The sequence below is a fragment of the Bacillus rossius genome, chromosome 5 (assembly GCF_032445375.1).
Source record: "Bacillus rossius redtenbacheri isolate Brsri chromosome 5, Brsri_v3, whole genome shotgun sequence".
NCBI lineage: Eukaryota > Metazoa > Arthropoda > Insecta > Phasmatodea > Bacillidae > Bacillus > Bacillus rossius.
This window is the reverse complement of record NC_086333.1, coordinates 16,607,301-16,625,925: the sequence shown is the minus strand read 5'-3', so window position 1 is coordinate 16,625,925 and position 18,625 is coordinate 16,607,301. Positions and strand designations below refer to the sequence as shown.

Below are 18,625 nucleotides of genomic sequence, written 5' to 3'. Positions count from 1 at the left end.
TTGAAGTCTCCTCTAGTGTTGTCTTCAACATGGCCAACGGAATCTGCGTAATCATCAAGGACAATGATATCAGGGTTCCCATAGATGTTGGTACAAATTCTATCAAGTTCGACGTTAAAGACGGTAAAGATGCCATCGAGTTCACAATAACAGATAATAACCTGAATTATGTACCAGATGAGACAAACTAGGTGATCCTTACAATGTCACAACCACTAACAAACTGGATGACCCACCATCTGAGGACACGATTTTCTACCCGAGACCGACGGAATAGTATGAAAGTCAAAACACAATTAATTTTCATTAGTACACTCTTCAAAACAACATTAAAAAGAAACACATTTGAAAGAAAATTTTACCAAAGAAATTGGCACGCAATACATGCACTGTGCATGCAATGCACACCCAATGACCAAGTAATGTACACACTAAACATGCAATAAATACATCAAACATATGTTTCTTTCGGGACTTTAATCGCCCTAAGCGCTAACTCTGGCATTGTTTATGTTAACTTTTTTATTGTTGTTGATTTTGTTTATTTATGACAAATGAACCTAAGAGAGATAGTCTAATTAGGGCTAGACCATACTTTATATTATGTAATTTTAATATATTTTAATATAATTGAATAACTTTAAGATATTTTTTTACCACTTCATTTAATGTTATAATTTTAATATTTTTGCTAATACACATACATAAATTAAGTTACTTTTTAACCTGTTTGTGGAATCCATGTTTTTGTTGACTGATACTAAAGTAATAAAGAGTTAAATAAACATAGAGGCACTTATATTTAGACGAAATCAATTGGGTTATTATTTTGCCTTTGAAACTAAAAGATCCACCAGTCTCCCAAAGACATTTTAAAGGGACAATTAAGTTACACAAGTGAACAGGAGAGTATGTGTAGCCACGTACATTAGAGTAAAAGAAAGTACATTAAAAAAAAGAATGTAAATGTGCAGAAACATTCAAATCAGTAGTATGCGAACGTGAATATATGATAGGATATAATGCCTCATACAGTCTATTGCTCCAGCAGTGATTTAGTTCCAACAGTGTTTGGCTTCAAAGATCTTTGACTCCAAAAGACATTGGCTCCAAATGTCATTGGCTCCAGCAGTCTTTCTTTTGGCTCCATCAGTCATTGGCTTCAACAGTCAATGGCTTTATCAGTCATTGGCTCCAACAGTCATAGTCTCCAGCTGTATTTGGCTCCAACAGTCATTGACTACAACAGCCTTTTGGCTCCAAAAGTCATTGTCTCCAGTAGTATTTTGGCTCCAAATGATTTTTCTCAATCAGTAATTGGCTCCAACAGTCATTGTATACATCTGTCTTTGGCTCCTGTTATTTGGCTACAAGACTAGGTGTCTGCGAAGCTACGAGACTACAGTACTACAAGGCTTCAACTGCTTTCTTGGCTACAACTATATGAGGCTACAAGACTACAAGGCTACATGTCTACGAGGCTATACGTTTACAAAGCTACGACATTACTTGGCTCTTACTGTCTTTAACTCCATTCAGCTGTGAGAGTTAATTCATCTCATGCAAAGGAACACTAAATTAAGTAGTCCCTATTATTACCAACAGATGCCATCACGTGTTGTGTGGTAGTAAGTTTTTTTTCTTTTATCTGGGATGCGGGATGCTCATTAACGATTCCAAGAGAAGAAAGGTTTCTCTATACACCAAGGAGAAGGAAGTTCGTCCTTCATGATAGTGCTTGTCAGCTGTCTCATGTCATATTATTTGGTTGAGTTTTTAATGTTTTTAATATTAATTAATAAAATTATTATTTTTAGTTATACTTTGTTTGGAACATTCTCAATTTTAATGTAACTCAAAATAAATATACATGCCAAATTAATTTTAAAAAATTCTACGTGCAGAAATTGATTTATATTAATTAACCTACTATCTGCAGAAGTCTCAACAGAAGCAATAAAGAGCATACGAAGAATACCATCAAAATTTTGGCAGGAATAATCAGGAACACGAGAGGAAACTGACGCACGTTTCCCTCAACAACAGAAAAAAATTAAAAATAATGAGAACAATAAAATAACTTTTAAAAATAAATAAAAAATTACAAATACAGCTTCTGCCAGCTTGTGAACTTCTCCTTTGTGGATAGAGTTCTAGAAGAGGCCATATATTTTTGTAATTTTTTATTCATTTAAAAATTTTTATTGTTTTTTTAATTTGTGATATTTTTATATTAAGTAAAATGTGCTTTAGTTTTCTCGGTGTGCTCCTGGTTATTTCTGTCAATATTTTGATGATTTTCTCCGTGTTCAAGATTATTCCTGTTATTTCTGAGAAATCGATCTCTGCATGAAGAATATTTTTACTTATTGAGGCATGCAATATTATTTTTGAGTTACATTTGAATTGTTAATTTCTGCTACCAAATTGCCTAACTAAAAATATTTTTCATCAGTTGGCATTCAAAAAAGTAACATCCATTACTCAGTCAAATAATATGCTTTGAGACAGCTGAGAAGCACTAGCATGCAAGACGAACTTCCTTCTCCTTGGTGTCTAGTGAAGCCATCCTCCTCTTGCTATCGTTAGTGAGCATCCGGCATTCCACATAAAAGAAATAAATATTTTTACCTCAACACAACACAGGACGACATCTGTTGGCAATATTCGGTACTACTTGCAACAAGTTCTTTTGCATGAGATAAATTAACTCTCGCTGATGAAATATTAAAAAATATAATAAATATAAAAAACAATCACTTTTAATATCTTCAGTGTAATTCATTTTTTATTTATACAAATACAAGTAAAACCAGTCATTATTGTATGTAGCCAGCTTCCCTCAGTTATTTGAGTATTAGGGCTACTTCTTTGATGTGCGAATAGTTTCCTACACAAAGCGAGCATGAAGAAGTCTTATCTTGTCAACTAAAATGTTAGGATCTTCCCATTATAAATAATTAAATTCTTCTGCTGCCATCTTCCATGCATGTTTATTATAAATACTTTTAACACTTTTGGCCCAGCGATAATCGTAAGCTTTATCAGAATAATTAATTTTATTAAAACGTTTCCATCGTTTTAGTCTCACGACTTCATCATAGTCTTCGATCTTGTATATTTTATGTGCTTCAGCACAGTCTTCGATCGCGTCACCAGCTTCAGAGTCACTGTCGAAATTTCCATAGAAGTCAGCGTTTTCACCTTAATTTCTTTAAGAACTCGAAATCTTTGACGTAGAAGCTTCTTTATTGTCTAAAATCTTCCTTTTTAAGTGTCCATCATTATTCAAAGGTATGTAGGGTCTACTGAATATGGGCTTGATTGTATTCTCACTTTTCACGTTAATGATACTTCCATTAGTTTCAGTCTTCCTTAAACCATCAGCATCCTTCAATCTAAGTTCTTCGTCGCGATCGGAAGAGTTAAAAACATCACTTTTCCTTAGTGTAGTATCTTTATCCATGTTCTCTATCCCGTAAGTGGGCTTGGCTTTACATGTTCTACCGTGTATTTTTAAGCTGTCAATTCGTGTTAACAACCTGCTACACCGTTTACAGCTTAACATTTGGTGTAGTGGATTTTTAAGACAATCATTATTCTCGTGACGTCTAGCATTCCTTCTCATGTCAAAATTATTGCTGCAGTATCTACAGCGGCGTCCTTCCGATTCAGCTGCAGACAACAAACCAGGATCCATGTTAGCTTCTGTGACTAATGTTAGATGCTATTGAGAGTTTTAAATTGGAACAAGTACTTAAATATATATATTTTTTTAATTTTTCATATGTGCGAGTTATTTATTTTATTCAAAAAAATCGACACAAGTAGTTCTGCGTTTCAACAACAGATCACTCCACGTGTTGCGTAGTGCGAAATATTATTCTTTTCTATGTCGTATGCGGGATGCGCTCTCGCGATTGCAAGAGGAGGGCTTCTCTAGAAATCAAGGAGATGGAAGTTCATCTCGGATTTTAGTGTTTCTCAGCTGTCTGATCACATATTATTGGACTGAGTAATGATGTTTTTGTTTGAATTCCACCTGATGAAAACATTGTAAGTGCTGATTTAGTAGCAGAAATTCCCTAATTAAATGTAACTCTGAATAAAATTGCATGAACCATTAAATAAAAAATATTTTAATGCAGAGATCGATTTCTCACAAAAAACCAGAAGCACTCGGAGATCATCAACAGATGTATAGCTAGGAAGAAACAGGAGCACTCGGATAAAACCAGCAATATATTGGCATAAATAATCAGGAGCACACCAGAATACCAGAAAAATAACAGAAAAAAATTTTAAAAAATAGAAACAAATTACATAATAATTAGAAAAATTATAATAATAAAAATAATAAAAAATGAAACAAATTACAAAAAATTCGGACTTGGTAAGAGAAAAATCGTATAAAAATTTAGAATGTTCTTTAGTAAAGCTAAAAATTAAGAAATTCTGTCATTATAGGTTCTGTTAAACTCACAGCAAATAAATTGGAGAAATGTTGATAAATGACGAAAGGGTGTCGCCTCCGGGGTCCCCTCACGGCTCGAGGGTACGCTAACCCATGGGAACAGTGGAGCTGGCAGGAGGGGAAGCAGGTTGCAGAGGCGCTGGGCCGGGCCGTGACGTGGCAGGTCGCGGCCGGCTATAAGAGCGGCGCGGCGCGCGCAGGCCGCTCAGCTGCCAACATGATCGCCGTCTGCGCGTGTCTGAGCGCGCTGCTGGTGGCCGCGGTGGCGCAGCAGTCGCTGGTGACCACCACGCCCCTGGCGGACGCGGCGCCAAGCACGCCCCTGCCGGCCGACAACCAGGTGAGGCCGAGGTGTGGCGCTGATTACACATTGTTATAACTCATGGCTACATATCATATGTTAGTTCTGTCACTACACAGTTGTTGTTTTACACATACATTTATAATTTCAAACGCGAATACAATTTTTCTAGTAAATTTCTGACGACCAAGTTCCTCAGAATACAAATATCTTTATAGTGGCAAAATATTTTCTGATTTACGTAAGCTTTCTATTCATATGATAAATATTTCGTTAATTACGTACACGATGTTTATCTGATAATTTATCGAGCGTTGGATTCTTCGCATCTTCATACGACTATAGCTAACGATAAATTTATAATAGATTAAAAATACACATCCCATAGAAATGGTTTAAGTTACAAAATTAATTTTGGAAGAATTAAAATTTTACAAACACCAAAAACCAAACTGACTAGAAAATTGAGTACAGTGATTGCCGTTATAATTATACAAAGGCATTTTAGAGGAAAATTTCACCCAAATATTTGTCATGTTAATTTAAATAGAAAATTGTAGGTACTTTTAAAATTTTAACAGATTTTTTCTTGTGCAAATAATTATTAAAACTCACGAACGCATATGGGTATATCAATACTCACTTACACCAGGGGATAAATTGCTGCCACGTGTAAAATAGCATAATTTTTTTATTGTATATTTACAAATAAATTGAGATTTCTTTGTGGTTTGATCAGTTCGAAAAACTCACTGGAATTAGCAGCCTTACTGAAATACAAATAAAAAAGACTTTCTACTTGAACTGGCAATCACATTTCCAAGAAGCCAAATATTTATTTTGTGTAATTAAATTTCGTTTATTTTTTTTGTGGCATTAGAAATTCCAATTTTTACTTGAGAGCTGTATTTTAAATGTGTTGCTAACATTAACTTTGTTTGCATGAATATATGCTAACATGCCTGAAGGTAGCTCGTTTTATACTCACATATTATAGAAAAAATTCTTATCTTGTTTCTTTAATAAGAACACAGCAGTAATAAATTAATATATTTTTTTAATATTTATGAAACTTGAACATAAAGCTTTAAAATTAATAAATTTTCTAAAAATGAGTTTATGAATAAGTATTTAAAACTATAATAACATTTAACTGTCGCTTGTTATAAAACAGCATAACTTTGTAGTCAAAATAGAAAATTAATGTTTAAAAAGTATTTTTTTTTAATTTTCCCTGAATTATTTAGAAACTGTAAATTTAGGATTTAATAATATGCAAGCATTATAAACATTTAACGTTAATAAACATTTAATGAAAACACTATGAAGCTATTATTGTTTACTAGCTAATTGTTTTAGAGTGTTTCAGGATGAAATCATATTTACCTAATTTTTATTTCATGGGGCCTAATTTAAATAACTGTTGAACACGCTCCAATTTAATTTTAACTACAATTATGAAATCGTTTACACTAACACTTGATTTTTTATGGTAAAAAGTATGCTTCTAATATAATTCTACCTTAATACAAATATATATAATTATTTACGGCTATTTTGATACAATCGCCACTTTATTTGAAGTAAAGAGTACAGATATAAAATTTCTTATGCAACCTATAAGTTGATTTTTAATTATCTTAGTATTTCTTAAACAAAAACCCAAATAATTTTACCCTCTCAATTTTTTACATGCGGATGTCAATATAAATATTCAAAACTAAGTAAATTAACAAAAACCTCACCAAACAAAAACAATTTTTTTAATCGGAGATGCGAATTTAAAAATGATTAAATTTGACTTATATTTATATTGAGTATAAATTTATCTTGCCAATACTGAGTTAATGGACTTTGTAACCTTGTTTTATGTTTTAAATAATACTAACTCCTGTTACAACTAAGGGGTGATATCTTGGAGAACGTTGAACAAGATAAGGTAGCTTAAGTATGTATATTTAAAATTTATTATATATTCAGAAAAATTTGATTTAATAAGAAGATATAATTTTTAATGTTAAAACTATTTTTACATTATTTTACCTTTTAAGAAGTAGAAGTTTATCAAGTTGTAAAAAAGAGTTGGTAGATTTTACATGTTAATAAATCATATCACATGATTTATATCCAGCTTGATTAGCTACAGAGATGCGATTTTCATAAATTTAAAAGAAAAAAATTGACCGCCTTTCAACACTCCTGTGATCGGACAAAAAAAAAAGTTAATTAAAAATTTGTTTACAATACTCTCGCTTCTTACCTTCATCTTTATTAGCTTGCATATATGATTTATAACTATATAATCTGACATGCTACCTTTGGGTTCGAATATCGAAAAATGTTGAAAGTACCCTACGTTTTTATATTTATTTTTTAAGTTTCATGCTTAAATTTTTTTGTACAATATTATTTGCTGTGGAGATTTTAAGTTTTTATGATAAAACAATCTTAATCCCTTTCCACGCCCTTAAAAGACCAACACCGTGAAACTGAAAAAAAAAAATAATTTCTAATGCTTGTTGTTCATTCTTAATTTCTTACCCTTAGACCTTGTTGAATCGGAATTGTCCATGTTTTTTTCTTTAACACAAACTCAACTATTACACTCCTTAGGAATAAAGTTTTGCAAATTAGTAAAATATTTTTAGTTTTAAATTTTTATAATTTAACTTACGCCTTACTAAATTAGTTAATGAGATACAATTTTTTTTTTAAATAAACAAATACTTATCCCGTTTCATCTACATTCATGGACGAATTTTAATAAACGCCAAAAATACGCAATACGTAGTTAACTCTAGATGGCACCATTTTATAGTTTATTAGTTATATATTCTAATTGAAATATAAGTGTTGGTATTTTGTTTTAAAACACACCTAATCCTTTTAACAACATTATGTTTTGATTTTCGCAAACTGTTATGATTTAGGTTGGTAATTTTCGTAAGTTATTTGTTGGTACCAGAAATAAATCACTATGCTTCATTTATTTCATACCTACCATTTGTCACCTAGGAATTGCATATCGCAGAACACAAATTTTCGGTTGGTAGTTTCATTTGTTTATTAATGAAACTCAAAACCAATTAACTCACTTATTTAAGTTCGAAGATATAATTAATATTCTTTAAAATATACCAACTTACCACTTTTACATCCTATAAGTGTTAAATTTTTCAAATTATAAAAATTTTGGTAGGTAGTATATATTTGTATATTATTGGTACTTAAAATTATTTATTAAGCTTAGTTAAATTCTGAGGTATAATTATTTAATCTTTAAAACCTATATACTTAACCATTTTACATCCTTTCGGGGTATAATTTTGCAAAATATAAAAACCTTTTTTTTTGTAATTTTCGTTAATTATTCTATTACTAGTAACCAAATAAATAATTTATAATAATATTATAATAATATAAAGTATAATATAAATAATTTATATAATAGAAATATAATATTTTTGCAAAAGATAAAAACTGTTGGAATATTTTCAAATATGTATTATTATTACCCAATATCATTTACTAAGCTTATTTAATTCTTAAATATATTTATTAATTATAAGAACATTTTTACCCCTTTTTCTCATTAACTTAGGGTTTGAAATTTGGTAAAATACAAACATTTTGGTTGGTGGTTTTCGTACATTTATTATTGGTACTCAAAATCATTTACTGCACTTCATAAAATTAGGAGACAACTATTATTATTAAAACCATAATTACCCTTTTTCGCTCCATTAGAAGTTGAATTTTACAAAATATAAAAGTTATGGTTATGGTTCTAGTGTTCGTAAGATTTATAATTGGTATTAAAATTATATTTTCATCCTTGTAGGACACATAAAACTTCATTATGCACATTGAATTAAAAGGACGTACAATTCCACGAACCATAAACTCGGTAGGATACGATTGCTAGGATATGTTCGCTTATATACGAAATTATACTATAGTATCCAGCTCCATTTGGCTACAATGAATCCATCTGGATTTGGCTACACTGTCTGTATCAGAATTTGGCTACATTGTCTATATCTGCATTGGGTTACAATTGAATTCAAATTCTTCAACTGCCTACAACTGATCCAGTAGATTTACTCGAACTGGTCAAAATGGCCCAAATCGCATTATTATTACCTACTCTCAATTTTTTTAATCATTGACGATGATTTTCACAGCTAGAATTCGTATACGAGAATTCTTTTCAAGGTAGAAATAAGATTATGGAAAGACTAAAAAAAAATTTTAATCCAAATAATATTTTTTTTCACTTCTTATACTCATTCAGATAAAAGAGGTCATTGTTTTATTTAATCCACACTTCTTTGTCAAAGGAGTGAAGTCCATGTGGTTTTGGTGATGAATAAACTTTACTCTTTTTTTAAACACGTAGATGTCTCAACCTGTCGACCAATATGTAAAAATCTTCCCATGCTATGTTATAAATATTTTATGCTGCTGTGATCTTCCTGAAATGTTTGTTATTAATATTTTAAGATCTCTGAAGTCTTTTGATTTAACACAAGCTCAAAGAAATTTAAGTCGTCATCGTCCCAGTGACTATCATAATCATGATCAGAATAACTTATTATAATGAATCTTTTCCATCATTCTGGTCTCAGAGCTCCACCACAAGCTTCGATCTTGTGAGTTTAGGTGCTTCTATATTGTTCACAATTTCGCAAAGGTGACTTGAATTTTTCGCAAATATATATTTTTTTCATTTCCCATTAATATGCTACGTACCATGTTATATTTTAATTTCATATAATTAGATAGATATAGGATACCATTAGTATTTTCATATTTATCGTGATAGTATTATTCGTATAATACTTTGTATTCATTCCAGTTACTTGGTGTTGTTGACTTGTTCTCGTTATCGTCAGCTTGGTTATACAAATACGGCCATGTTTATTCAATATACATATTTTTTCGACTAAACGATGTCTGGCATTGGCTGCAAACAAATGTTTTTTTCTAAGGACGCAGAAGGCAATCTCTCATTTCATGGAGCTTAGCATTTTTCTCAAGGTAATAATCTCCTGGCTGCAGTAAATAGACCAGTGACCTTTCGATATAGCAGCAGGAAACGATTCAAAATCCATATTGGCTTCTGCGACTTAAAACAAATACAACTTGAGAGTTTAAATTGAAACAAATAGGTACTTAAATGCGAATCTCATAAATCTATCAGCAAAAGTAAATTTTCCATTTTAAAAGATTCATTAACAATTAGTTATGGGTTTCACCAACATATGTCCCCACATGTATTTTTGTGGTAAAAATTAAAATTTTATTATGTGGGATTCAGGATGCTCTCTCACGAACGAATATATTATCATTTTACTCAGACTTTCTAAGACATATAATCTAAGTCGCCATGTAGCCTGGCTACAAATATATCCTAAAACATATGTAGGCTGGCTACATTTGTAGTATTGTAGCCTTGAAGCCTGGCTACATTTATAGTTAGGCTACATTTGAAGCCAGTTTACAAGGCTACAAATATAGTTAGGCTACGTTTGTACCCAGGCTTCAAGGCTACATTTGAGGTAAGACTACTTTTGAAGCAAGGCTATATCTGTAGCCATGCTTCAAGGATTAATTTGTAGTTAGTCTACAAATGTAGCCAGGCTACATTCGTTTACGGGCTACATGGCTACATTTGTATCCAGGCTATAAGGCTACGTGAGATTATACGTATTTATAAATGTTAAAAATACCATAATATAGAGGAGTTTACACAAAATGTCAAGTAACTCCTTCTGATCTAGCGAAGCCTTCCTTCTAGTAAGTTTGTTAATATGAGAGCATCCTGCATCCCACATAAAATATAAATAACATTTACTTCAACAAAACAAGTGGAGATATATTTTGGTGAGACACACAACTAATCGGCCATGAATATTTCAAAACATAAAAAAAAACTCGTGCTAATATATTACTGAGATTCGTATTTTAATATTGGTTTCAATTTAAAGTCCCAGGATGTATTTGGTATAAGCCGCAGAAGCAGGTATGGATTCCGAATCGTGCCTGCGTCTAAATCAAAATGTCACTCATAAAGTTATTGAACGAGATTACATTGAGAAAAAATGCTAAGCACCATGAAATAAACGAGTGCATTTTGGGTCCTTACCAAAAATCATTTAGTTGCAGCCCGTGCAAGATATTGTTTAGCCGAAGAAACATGTACCTTGAATAAACATGACCAGATATGTACAACCAAGTTGACTAATGATAACACGGATGGATCAACAACACCAAGTAATTGAAATGAAGACCAAACATTAAATTACTACAATCACGAATAATGTGAATATGTTAATGGTAATAACACCATCCCTGATATAGCTAATGATTTGGCAATATAAACTAACGTACGAGGTAGGAAATTCATGGGAAATGAAATTAAAAAATATATATTTACGCCAATTTAAATTCTCCTTTGTGAAATTGTGAACAGTATAGAAGCACTTACGTCTCACAAGATCGACGACTGTGGTGAAGCTCTGAGACCAGAACGATTGAAACAACGCTCATCGATAGATAACAGCGCCGAGGCAACACGTTGCGTGTGGTTGGCGGGGGGAGGGGGGTATCGATGACCCTTGTATTCCGGCCAGGCAATTGTGGCATGTCTTACGTCAGTGTACGGCACGTTCCACGGTGCGTGACGCCAGGGGCCGCGCAGGACCGCCAGCCAGCTCCGAACCTGCCATCGCGGTCTGGTCTCTCGCATTCGTAACAATATGGACGAAGCGGGTCTGCCACTGAACAATGATCCTGGAGAAGTTATTGCAGAAAAAAGTTCTTGTAGTATTATCTTTGATCATATCGGGTTAGAAAGGGTGAAGCAGTATCAGTTCTGGCATATGTGAATGGAGAAGGATCATTGTATTTTCAAGGGAAAGAACACTAAAGACGAATACATATATGGAATCCCTTCAGGATCTGTGTTTGTATTATCACAACAAATTAATCAAGTAAATTTTGAAATTTTTTTTATCGGATTCGAAACCACTTCATCCTCAGGCAATCTTAAGTAAATGATCTACTCATATAGGATAGCCACATATCACACACTAGCAACATATAAAAAGTTGAAATTGCAAAGAGAAACGGAATAATCTTGCTTAGTTTCCCAAGCCACACAACTCATTGGCTGCAACAATTAGACCGCGCTTTTTATCAAGTCTCTGAAGTCATACTACTTTAAGGCATGTAACAACTTCGTTGTTAACCTAACCTTTAAGAAAACTGACGATTTTGAAGAAATTATGAGAGCTGTCTGGAAAAAGTCAGTATTAAATGAAAAGGACATATCTGCATTTAAAGCTCCTGGAATTATACCTTTCAACCCCAATGTCATCCCAAAATATGGTTTTCTTACAAACACTAATGGTCATAACCTAGCGTCAGATGAAATCCAGCCATAATCTGAACATGTTTATACGCCTACGACTGAACAAATTATCATAAATTCTAGAACATGTGTTGTAGTAAATTCAGGAGACTATATTTCATCTTTCCAAGGGACTTCTTGAAGTTCTCTTCCAGCATCATTGACAGAGAACATCTCGTCTTTCCCTGGGACTCCTCAAACTTCTATTTCAGGGATCTCATTAGAAAAAATTTCACCGTCCTTTGGGATTTCCGATAGTGAGATAGATTACGATTAAATATGTGAAGTTGCTTCACCTGAAAAGATGCCACAAAAAGATTCGTCAAAACAGTTAACACTCAGTAAAATGATGTGTAATATTTCACCAGCGCCCTTGGTAATGAAAGCTAAATCAGTATGACGAAGGGGTACTACCAGCTCAACAAGCCGAAATTCCCAACTCTTCTGAAAAATTAGCAGTGCTTAAGGAGAAAAATAGCATACAATAATATCAAGAAAAGAAATTGAATAAAATATCAGAAATAGAAAAATGCAAACACGAAAGAAAAATAAAACCAAACGAGAAAAAAAAAATCTGTCTAAATTTAACATCAGGAGGACACATTCAGCAAAAGAAGAGGATAACCAATTTTTCTAAGAAGAAACGAAGAAGAACTGTAAGAAAGTCAAGTCTGCATCATTCATTGGAAAGTGCAAATGGCTCTCCAGCTCTAAATGATGAAAGTAACGACAGTCTAACAGAAGAGTTGAATGAAAATGAAAGTGTCGGTTGCGGAGAAAATTATAACTAAAAAAATACCACGAGTGGTTTCAGTGTGTTTTATGTCATTAATGGCTTCACGAAGGCTATGGTCAATTCAAAAATGTTTGTCACGAATGTGGAAAAAATTTAATAAAGTAATGGCATGGGGCAGAATGAATATTTCATTTGGAAATTCAACGTTTTAATATTAAGTTTCATAGTTAACTGTAATTTTTGATGCCGTTATCCTTTTCAGCTGAAATTAGTTACCAAAATAACCATATTTGTTATATTGTTATTAAAACAAGTTAAAGCTTTTTTTACTGTTAATAGCAATTGTCCTTTGAATTAAAAATAGCTTAAAAAGTTAATTGTTTTGTTAATAATAATAATATTTTACAATTCCTGGCTTACAATCTCATAACATGTAGACCATCTCACCAACCAGCTTATGTACATGAACGTAAAGTAAATATTACTGTGCTTCATTACGACTAGTAACATATGTAAATGAATACAAATATTCATAATCTATACTAATATTACAAAGCTGAAGTGTTTGTTTGTTTGTTTGAACGCGCTAATCTCAGGAACCACTGGTCCAATTTGAAAAATTATTTCAGTGTTGGATAGTACATTTATCGAGGAAGGCTATAGGCTTTATTATATTATCGATAACATTAGGGATCCTTACTAAAAGTCCAATTTAGAATCAAATGCGTTGGAGGGGGTTAGATACAACATGCAGTACACGTACGAAGTGTGTGTTGACAATGCCGCAGGCGCTAGAAGTTTATTTCCTATTGCCTATTAACATTGTTGCCACGCACTAGATGCCTTCTCATTCTTAAGTTTCCCATACAAGTAAAAAAAAACCCGTGTGATATTAACAACGAAGCAATCAGTATCCTCATAAGAGTTCAATTAGTATTTAAATAGTTTTTATCACTTTAAATCGCAAACCTAAACTATTGTTTTTTTTCCTCTCTCTGTGTTTAATTTGTTTTTTATTGCCCTTTTTTTTCAAGTATATATATTTTACAGACTTGAAACTTCACTGTAATGTTCCTTATGTTACGCAGGATGACATTTTCCGAAAATTATATCCAATGGGTGGTTAAAACCAGGCAACAGTGGGTACTTTGTCTGCATGAGAACAGGATTTTTCATTGTTCATACCTTCTGCGTCTCCATGGCAACGGGCATCGCGCGGCAGTGGCGTACCCACAAGGAGGGGCATGTATAATGAGCGGCGCAAGCGTGATCTGCCTGTAGACTGCCGTAGCGAAGTACGGGTACATCAGTTGTACGTTGCGTGCACGAGTCGGAAAACCATCGGTGCTATTCATTTTTTCTCCGGTACATTATACAGCATTGTAATAAATTTTCAATATATTTTTTTATTTACCATTACTGTAAATGGGGGATGTGGCTTAATTTTTTCCCATTAATATAGCCTTGCGAAGCCGGGTCGGGCAGCTAGTAATATATAAAACAAAAAAAATTGTCCATCTCTCCCGGAACTAATTACCTTAGAATATACAAAAGAGTCCTCACACCTATGTAATTACCTGAGAATAATAACACTCGTTTAATACTAATAAATGGTTATTATTTAAGTATTTTACCTTTGACCTTAATATTATTAACATTACTGTAACAACCACAGGAATAGATACTCACTCTTCCATTTTGATTATTCAATCTGATTTTAAATTTCTTCACTAAGCAAATGAAAAACAATAGAAAACTATACATATTCTTAAAATAAACGCCATTACACTATTAAAATATGCCTTTATAAGAATAGCTACTCATGGGCTTAATTTAAGAGTTCTGATCATATTCCAAACTAACATATTAAACACCTAACTAAGGTAATAACGTACTATTAGGGCGGACACATATGCTACCATACATTTACGTCTAATAATTATGGCTTGGTTAGATGGCACTAAAAATATTATAAACACACACATTTATATAAAATTATTACCTCAGGTGTTTTTCATTAAATGTTATGTCAGTTTTTTTTCATAACAACTAAACTTCAGTAGGTAGATACAATATAACTTTCTCTGCCACTGGAATTTATAAAATCTAACATTTATACTTCAAATAAACTATTTATGGGGATGCAAATTATTAATCCTCAAAAAAAGTTCAGTAATTATATAACTGTAGGTACTTCTTTGCGTTAGAAAGTTAACAGTGATGACCTTTTCACTAATTTAAGTTTAGCTGTGATGATAGTAGATTAGAACACTCAGCATACTTCCACAAATGTAAATCTTGAGCACTAAATTTACAAAAATGTTGAAAATATTCCCTACGTTTTGTTAGACACTATTTTATGACACAAATGTCTTTGAGTCTTGTACAATATAATTCTACGCGTAAGAAAAGAAATTATTATTAAAATATTCCTTGTTATTATTATCAATAGGCAGAGCCAAAACACAAATGGCTCATCTTTTGACCTAAAAGTCTCTATTTTTTTATCTTCACTTAATTGTTCTTACAATTTTCAAACTTTTGGTGCCCAACAATAAGAAAATAGCTTTAAATCCGCATTAAAACATGGCGCCGTCTATGGTCACATCCAATCAACGCGCATGATGGAACGTGGTATTAAAAAATTTACAACATTATAGAGAAATGTAGAGTAAATGGCTAAGTTAGCATGATGATTTCGTATAGTTATTTCCAACCCGTGTTTTTAGATGAAAAGTAATATATAAAAAATATCAACTCAGTATATAAGCGCTGGGTTATACTACCATGAGTAGAGTTTCCAGGGTTGGATATCGGAATGCTGTCATTCAGGTTGGTGACCAATGGTAAACAAAATTATTTACAAACAAATTAAAGTTTGAGCTTAGGCCGTGCGATAAGTTATCGTAAAGTGGATTGGCTCCGAAACTCATGGGTACCGACTCATTGCTCATAAATCTAATATTCTCTAGCAGTGAAGGTAGTAAATGAGAAAAACAATTATTTGAGCAATGACATAACACAGAAGACTTTTATTATTCTTTCATAGCCATTATTTTCTTTGTGCTGTTAATTGTGTATAGATAAATGTCAATATGGTTTTACTAATTAGTTTATTTATAGCGGGAGGTTAATATTATTTTGTGTTTGTTATCAGCACGTTAATATTGTAAAATAGTGCAAAACCCTCGTTCGGAAGAAAATGTTATGTAATTTTTATATATTTTCAGTGTTATGCCAAAGTAGGGTTACATGTAACAATATTTTATTAAATAAAACACATTTATATCTGATATCGTTTGTCAGTGAAGCAGGGTATTCTTACGCGAGTATGTTTATTCCTTCTAAAGTAACTTACTGTTAGAAATTTTAGAAAATAGAAAATTTTTCCGGTTGCCTAAAAGATTTCTAGTGATTAATGGAAACTACAAAAGTTGTTATTCAAAGTTGGGCAAAAGAAATATTGCTATGACAATAACCAAATTAAAACTTCAGTCGTCAATGCAATTATTTCCAATAAGTTGTACGAATAACTACTATTCAAATAAATAATTATCACAAATTTGAATGTTATAACGAAAACTCAATTTATTGTTAAATAAAGGTACATTTCCAAAACTAATACGAACCGAATATTTAAATAAACTCCATTATTAAAAATAAATTGTATTGAGACTAATCTCAAATTGTATGAAATAATTAAATTAAAATTTTCATGGAAATATTAATACCTAAAACACATTTTGTTATAAAAAACTTTTAATAAATTTAAGAATCCAATGTCTGAGACGTAATATTGAGCTTATTATAAACAGTTAAAAAAAAAAGCAGAATTTAAAATTTTTTACGACTGAAGCGTAGGCTACGTATTGCGAGGCAGTGTGTTGGGACAGAGATGTGTGGTAGTGCGAGGCTGTGTGTTGGGACAGAGGTGCGAGGTAGTGCGAGGGAGTGTGTTGGGACAGAGGTCCGAGGTAGTGCGAGGGAGTGTGTTGGGACAGAGGTGCGAGGTAGTGCGAGGCAGTGTGTTGGGACAGAGGTGCGAGGTAGTGCGAGGGAGTGTGTTGGGACAGAGATGTGTGGTAGTGCAAGGGAGTGTGTTGGGACAGAGGTGCGAGGTAGTGCGAGGGAGTGTGTTGGGACAGAGGTCCGAGGTAGTGCGAGGGAGTGTGTTGGGACAGAGGTGCGAGGTAGTGCGAGGCAGTGTGTTGGGACAGAGATGTGTGGTAGTGCGAGGGAGTGTGTTTGAACAGAGATGTGTGGTAGTGCGGGGCAGTGTGTTGGGACAGAGGTGCGAGGTAGTGCGAGGGAGTGTGTTGGGACAGAGGTGCGAGGTAGTGCGAGGCAGTGTGTTGGGACAGAGATGTGTGATAGTGCGAGGCTGTGTGTTGGGACAGAGATGTGTGGTAGTGCGAGGGAGTGTGTTGGGACAGAGGTGCGAGGTAGTGCGAGGGAGTGTGTTTGGACAGAGGTGCGAGGTAGTGCGAGGCTGTGTGTTGGGACAGAGATGTGTGGTAGTGCGAGGGAGTGTGTTGGGACAGAGGTGCGAGGTAGTGCGAGGCTGTGTGTTGGGACAGAGATGTGTGGTAGTGCGAGGGAGTGTGTTGGGACAGAGGTGCGAGGTAGTGCGAGGCTGTGTGTTGGGACAGAGGTGCGAGGTAGTGCGAGGGAGTGTGTTTGGACAGAGATGTGTGGTAGTGCGAGGGAGTGTGTTTGGACAGAGATGTGTGGTAGTGCGGGGCAGTGTGTTGGGACAGAGGTGCGAGGTAGTGCGAGGGAGTGTGTTGGGACAGAGGTGCGAGGTAGTGCGAGGCAGTGTGTTGGGACAGAGATGTGTGATAGTGCGAGGCTGTGTGTTGGGACAGAGATGTGTGGTAGTGCGAGGGAGTGTGTTGGGACAGAGGTGCGAGGTAGTGCGAGGCTGTGTGTTGGGACAGAGGTGCGAGGTAGTGCGAGGGAGTGTGTTTGGACAGAGGTGCGAGGTAGTGCGAGGCTGTGTGTTGGGACAGAGGTGCGAGGTAGTGCGAGGGAGTGTGTTTGGACAGAGATGTGTGGTAGTGCGGGGCAGTGTGTTGGGACAGAGGTGCGAGGTAGTGCGAGGGAGTGTGTTGGGACAGAGGTGCGAGGTAGTGCGAGGCAGTGTGTTGGGACAGAGATGTGTGATAGTGCGAGGCTGTGTGTTGGGACAGAGATGTGTGGTAGTGCGAGGGAGTGTGTTGGGACAGAGGTGCGAGGTAGTGCGAGGCTGTGTGTTGGGACAGAGGTGCGAGGTAGTGCGAGGGAGTGTGTTTGGACAGAGGTGCGAGGTAGTGCGAGGCTGTGTGTTGGGACAGAGGTGCGAGGTAGTGCGAGGGAGTGTGTTTGGACAGAGATGTGTGGTAGTGCGGGGCAGTGTGTTGGGACAGAGGTGCGAGGTAGTGCGAGGGAGTGTGTTTGGACAGAGGTGCGAGGTAGTGCGAGGCTGTGTGTTTGGACAGAGATGTGTGGTAGTGCGAGGGAGTGTGTTTGGACTGAGATGTGTGGTAGTGCGAGGCAGTGTGTTGGGACAGAGGTGCGAGGTAGTGCGAGGGAGTGTGTTTGGACAGAGATGTGTGGTAGTGCGGGGCAGTGTGTTGGGACAGAGGTGCGAGGTAGTGCGAGGGAGTATGTTGGGATAGTGGTGCGTGGTAGAGCGAGGCAGTGTGTTTGGACAGAGGTGCG

At 34.7% G+C, this 18,625-nt stretch overlaps 1 protein-coding gene across 4 annotated transcripts in view; it reads left to right on the top strand.

Annotated features, from left to right (window-relative positions):
- Nucleotides 1-4,489: 4,489 nt before the first annotated feature.
- The window catches only part of LOC134531614 (inter-alpha-trypsin inhibitor heavy chain H3-like), a 166,130-nt gene continuing 151,994 nt past the window's right edge, over nt 4,490-18,625 (top strand). For all 4 annotated transcript variants that reach the window (XM_063367369.1, XM_063367368.1, XM_063367367.1 and 1 more), the window contains exon 1: nt 4,490-4,814. In XM_063367369.1, coding sequence (XP_063223439.1) covers nt 4,512-4,814 — 303 coding nt within the window. In that variant the 5' untranslated portion in view covers nt 4,490-4,511. The remainder of the gene's footprint in view (nt 4,815-18,625) is intronic.